Here is a 5,390-nt window from a genome sequence, read left to right on the forward strand (position 1 = left end):
TCGATCTATTCCCTCAGCTGCTTTGCGAGCTACTTGAGTTTTGTCATTAGCAATAGCCAATACCTCATGACACAGGCAGCAACAGCAGCGCAGACTAAATACGAGGCCTGCCACAAATTCGGCAAACTCTCCATCATAATCCTCCTCCTGCTTTACAACTATAAGTTTTATTTCGTGTTTCTCGATCGTACGCTCTTCTCAATCAACGTGAATACGAACTCCCAGAAGCTTTACCGGATGAGATCTGATCACCTGTTCAATAAGCATTGCCACCATCTGCTCATCTAGTTCATCATTTGTCTCATGAGCATCATCGGCATCTTGGCCATCTCTCACAGCTTCGAAGGGCTAACAATCGAGGACATGAGTGTGGATATGAGTGTCAATATTGGCAGCATAGTCTTCAGAAGCAATGTGACCCGAGCTGTTGTATGCGGTGTTGTGTGCGGGTATCAGTTTGTGATGTGCTACCTGATGGCTGTAATCATGAGGAAGGTTCGCAATATGGTGAAAATCCGGAGGTTGAGGCATAAAATTCGGGAGTCAGTGAAGACATATCATATCGAAGGTAATATGGGTTATGGAATCAAGAATAATATAAATCTTCAGGAGCGCAAGTCTTTTATAGCCCAGGAACAAAACTACCTCGCGTCACAGCAAAAATAATGATGAAACTAAATGTCATAATAAAACTCTTTGATTGAATTGCCACCAGTTTTGCGTAGAACATTTGTCAGGCTGCTATTTTATTGCAGACTAGCTCTTTACTTTCTAATATTAATACAATATATTTTGAAGCCCTAGGTCAGCATAAGTTACAATTTAGACTCTATGCAATAGTTCATATATAATTTAAGATGGCGATTCTAATATAAATTTCCATTTATCCATAAATACAAGAATTAATATTATTTAATATAATGCGATATGACCAATCACGGAATATCAGATGAGACCTTATTATAGTGATATATGTTACATGAATTTAATTTCATATTTTGTAGTTGCTATTCAATATTAATTGGTTATCAGGCAGATTTTAAATATCATTCAATCATTCCGTACCATTGGTGCTGTCTTTCGCAGTAAGTTGCAGACTGAGCCAAGCAACAAAAACATCTTTAATATAATAAGTTGAATTCAAAAGATTAACTAATGGTAAAAGTGTATGAATTATGAAAGAAAATATATTAACAATGAAGTTGGCAGTTGGAAGTTGAATATTGAAAAACTTGGCAGCTCTTTTTAATATGTAAATGATGTTCCGACAAAGGCCACTTCCTTCTGACTCGAAACTTCCTTAGATAATACTCTTGGGAGTCTTCGGCTCATTTAACTCCTTCGTCAGGAATGGGAGCGGGAACTTAGTTCTTTAAATATATTATAATGAATTATGTTACTGAAAATTAATTTAGGTTATTGTTGCACTATTTCAATCTTTGTGAGTGGGTGGGTGGGATGATTAACTTGAGCATTAAGAGGGTAATCCTATAATTGATAGCCAGCTGCATGGGTTTGAGGGATATGTGTCAATATTTAAATTTATAGTTGGCCTGTTTTTCATAAATATATTTATGGGACCTGGAATTTTCATAGCCTTATTTTTCATAACAGTGCAGTCGAGGCTGACCCAAAATCCCCCTGTTATCCCTGTCTGCGCATGCAACGTGTTCTACTACCGTCGAATGTTTGAAAGCGTCGCCAATATCACTAGGAGCTACGATGGTTCTCAAAATAACGAGAGGCACGCTTTCTGGGGAGCAAGTCACAGGCCGCTCATTAGAATAGCGCCATCTGCCTACAGCGACTATCGCAAATTCCCCAGTGGTCAAGATCGCCCCTCAGCCAGGCTGATCAGCAATCTCGTCTGCGACGCCAAGAATGAGACAATACAGAAGGATCCGGGAAATCTGTCAGGTCTCTTTTTAGTTTGGGGGCAGTTTCTCTCGCACGATTTGCACTTCACTAAGGCTCAATAAGCAGGAGATAATGCTGAATCGTGGCCAATCGAGGTGCCTAAGGGAGATCCACATTTCGATCCCTCAGGGAAAGGCAATATAACTATGCCTTTCGTCCGATCAAAGTATGAAAACTCTGCAAATGGGGAAAAGCTTGCTCGCGAGCAGCTAAACGAACTAAATTCCTGGTTTGATGCATCGATGATTTATGGGGAGAATAAATAATCAGCGGCCAAGCTCAAAGCTAGCAAAGGTAAGCTGAAGTTAAATGAGGCCAACCTTCTTACGAAGCAATAGAACAGCTCACTGTTTTTGTCAGGGGACACGAGAGTAAACGAGAATATTGTCCTAATTGCAATGAACACTCTCTTCGTCCGGGAGCATAACCGAATAATTGATTACTTCAACAGCCGTTATGCGATTTACAACTACACTGAAGAGCAGCTGTATGCCTTCGCGAGAAATTACGTGGCAGCCCTGATCGCCAAGATCACTTATGATGACTATTTGCCCCTTCTGCTGGGCAAGTAAAATAATCTCCAAAAATATACAGCTTATAACCCTGAAGTTGACCCAACTATTACGAACGTCTTCTCGACTGCTGCAACCCGCTTTGGTCATTTCACAATTCCAGAATTCATGCTGAAGATGGACAATCGAAACAATATCATTGAAAGGATACATGTCAGGGACGGTACCAACAACCCCACTTTGATTCGGAAATAAGAGGATCTCGGCTATTTGCTGAAGGGCTAATCCAAGAATATCATCAAAAAAAGGGATGCCAGGGTCACCGACGACATGAGGAACTTCCTTGTGACTCTACCTGCTAATAGGACAATGCTCTTGGATTTGGCAGCCATCAATATCCAGAGAGGAAGAGACCACGGCCTCCCTGACTACAACACTTTCAGAAGATATATGGGCCTCAAGTAGTTACGTAGCTTTGAAGAACTGACATAAGATCCCAAAATGAAGAAGAAACTATAAGAGTGCTATGTTGATATAAACTTGTTGGATCCTTTCATTGGTCTGATGGCAGAAGTATCCCTGCCGAATGCATCAGTTGGAGAGCTGGGGGCAGCCATAATCCGTGACACAATGAACAGGGTTCGAACGGGCGACCGCTACTGGTACGAGAATTCGTTTCCCAAATAAATCGTGGCAGCCATAAAGTCGACGAGCTTAGCAGATATTATACGAAGAAACACATAAATAAGATCCATAAGTGATGACGTCTTCGTTGTTTCATGATTGCATTATAAAAGGAGGGTCAGTATCCATTCTTTAAATACGATTCAGTCATCAATATATATATATTTTTATATCTATCTACAGTATTCAGCTATGATATACAAATGACATGCGATTACTTATATTAAATATAGGGTTATGCGGATCCATCACTATGACTTCTGCTTCAGCCAGACTCGATAGACATTATACATTAAGGAGTAGACTGTCATAGGCCCAACGCCTTTTGGCACAGGTGTATAATACGAGCACATTTACTATTTAGTTTATTCACTGATATCTCCCGTGATTTTCTTGGGGTTGCATGGGTCCCGACGCACCCCACAATCGATGATAATGCACCCTTTTTTAAGATGTTCAGCTTCTAAAATATTTGGATTTCCTGTAGCTGTGAAAATGACGTCGGAATTTCGAGCATAGTTACGGATTTATGCTAACGCCGTGTTTTAGTCAACACTCTCCAAGGAGGTCTTCATTTGTTTAAACAAGCTTATCAGAGGCTCACCAACTAACTTGCCTTTACCGATCACTAGAATCTTTTTATCCTCCAAAGATATCTGCTTCGTCTTCATAATCTTCAATATAGCATAGGGAGTGCATGGGAGTATGAATGCCGATGGGCCCATGCTCATCAATTGCTCCTTATTGGCGGTCGTGAGGCAATCTACATCTTTGATGGGCTTCACTAAGTTTAACAATTCATCTTCCCAATCGGCATGCTATTTAGGTATTGGCAATTGCATAATTATTCCATGGTATTTCGGATTACAGTTCAGGTTTTAGATGACATTTTTGATATGTATTTTAAACTCCGGAGCATCTTTATAACAAGCAAGTCGGAAGATGCGGGTGCCAATGCCTAATGACACTGCAGTTCTTCTTTTTTTACGGATGTAAGACTCGGATGCCGGATTATTGTCTGTTAATATTATGGCGAGCCGTGGCTTCAAGAATGGTTGCCTAATTTAACCGTCCTGATTCTCTTTGATTTTAATTTTCAACTATTTCAGCAATCGACGAGCAATAGTGTTGCCATTCATTCTCTTGGCCTTCATTCGAGTATCTATGCCTGTGCTGATTATATATAACTCATGCACAACCCTAATTAATTGTAATACCGCAGTGCAATAAAATTATAGGATGAATGAGAGTAAAACCTAAAGTTTCCGGTTACCTCGAGCAAGTACCATGAACAAACATGTGAAAAACAAAAGCAAATCACATGCCTCCAAGAAAGAATAAAAGCAGAACATTCGATAGTCATTTGAAAAGCAATTCAGAGACAATGCATAGTTCGATTCCTATATTGGTACGAATTGGTCGATGTAGAAAGCCAGTTTAAAAAGATGACGCAATAGAGGGATGAAAACCCCAGCTTGATCATACCTCGAGGATTCCTTCGTTTCGTACAATCCAAATCCTTCAAGTAGCTTTTGAAAAGGACCTATGACTATTTGGAATCTCTTGTCGAAGTGCAAGCCAAGCATCAAATGCTCGTCAAGTAGCAGCAGTAAAATAACAATGCTCATGACAACCCACTCTTCAAAATGCTCCGACTCGAAACCAGCACTTTGTAGAGCAAATGCAAGTAAATAGGATTCGCATACATGGGGGTGCTGCTCGGGTATGGTGATAACAAGCTGGTCTTCAAAGATCAGTACTTCTTCGAAACCATGATTTACTTTCTGACTCATATAATCAGGTCCAATTTTGATCATTCGCATTACCCGCTCGTCGAGGAAGAGTTAAACCGCATATTTCGGACCAACGCCTTCAACCTGGTGAAGAGAAGGAATGAAGAAGATCAGATGTATGAGAAATACCCAGCTTTAAAATAGTTTAAGTATGATTGCTCAGCAGCTTCAGTCGCCAAAATTGAGGCCCGCCTCAAAATACAAAAATCATTTAACTATTCCACGCAGATGAAGAGTGCAAGGGATAGTGGGACCCTAACCAAACCCATCAATATCTCTTTATCGACTTTCCATTCGATACGAAGCCGGAGTCCCCTGATTGCGTCATACTACCCCAGCGAAAAATAAAAACTCTTCAATTTTACGAGGGAAGTCCGTTAAAAATAATCATTCTTCAAAGGAAATCAGAACGACACACAAGAATCAAAAAAGCCTACATTCAACCAAACCTTCAGGGAAAGCTTTCAGCTTCGAAAACGCAAAG

At 40.3% G+C, this 5,390-nt stretch overlaps 1 protein-coding gene across 1 annotated transcript; it reads left to right on the forward strand.

Moving 5' to 3' along the window:
* Positions 1 to 303: 303 nt before the first annotated feature.
* LOC148299260 (eosinophil peroxidase-like) lies at positions 304 to 3,063 on the forward strand. Its single transcript, XM_088276259.1, has 3 exons — positions 304 to 495; positions 2,256 to 2,485; positions 2,738 to 3,063. The coding sequence occupies exons 1-3, from the start codon at positions 304 to 306 to the stop codon at positions 2,892 to 2,894; spliced, it is 579 nt and encodes a 192-aa protein (XP_088132385.1). The 3' UTR covers positions 2,895 to 3,063.
* Positions 3,064 to 5,390: the final 2,327 nt, after the last annotated feature.

The sequence above is a fragment of the Brachycentrus maculatus genome, unplaced genomic scaffold, assembly GCF_059751285.1.
Source record: "Brachycentrus maculatus isolate JH-2025_06_01 unplaced genomic scaffold, ASM5975128v1 h1tg001241l, whole genome shotgun sequence".
In the NCBI taxonomy this organism is placed as follows: domain Eukaryota; kingdom Metazoa; phylum Arthropoda; class Insecta; order Trichoptera; family Brachycentridae; genus Brachycentrus; species Brachycentrus maculatus.

Excerpts from the sequence above, each read along its gene's own strand:
- LOC148299260 (XM_088276259.1), top strand. The coding sequence starts at position 304 with ATGAGCATCATCGGCATCTTGGCCATCTCTCACAGCTTCGAAGGGCTA. Across the intron at positions 496-2,255 it reads TGGCTGTAATCATGAGGAAG|AACAGCTCACTGTTTTTGTC; the intron begins GTTCGCAATATG and ends ACGAAGCAATAG. Across the intron at positions 2,486-2,737 it reads TTGCCCCTTCTGCTGGGCAA|GGATGCCAGGGTCACCGACG; the intron begins GTAAAATAATCT and ends CATCAAAAAAAG.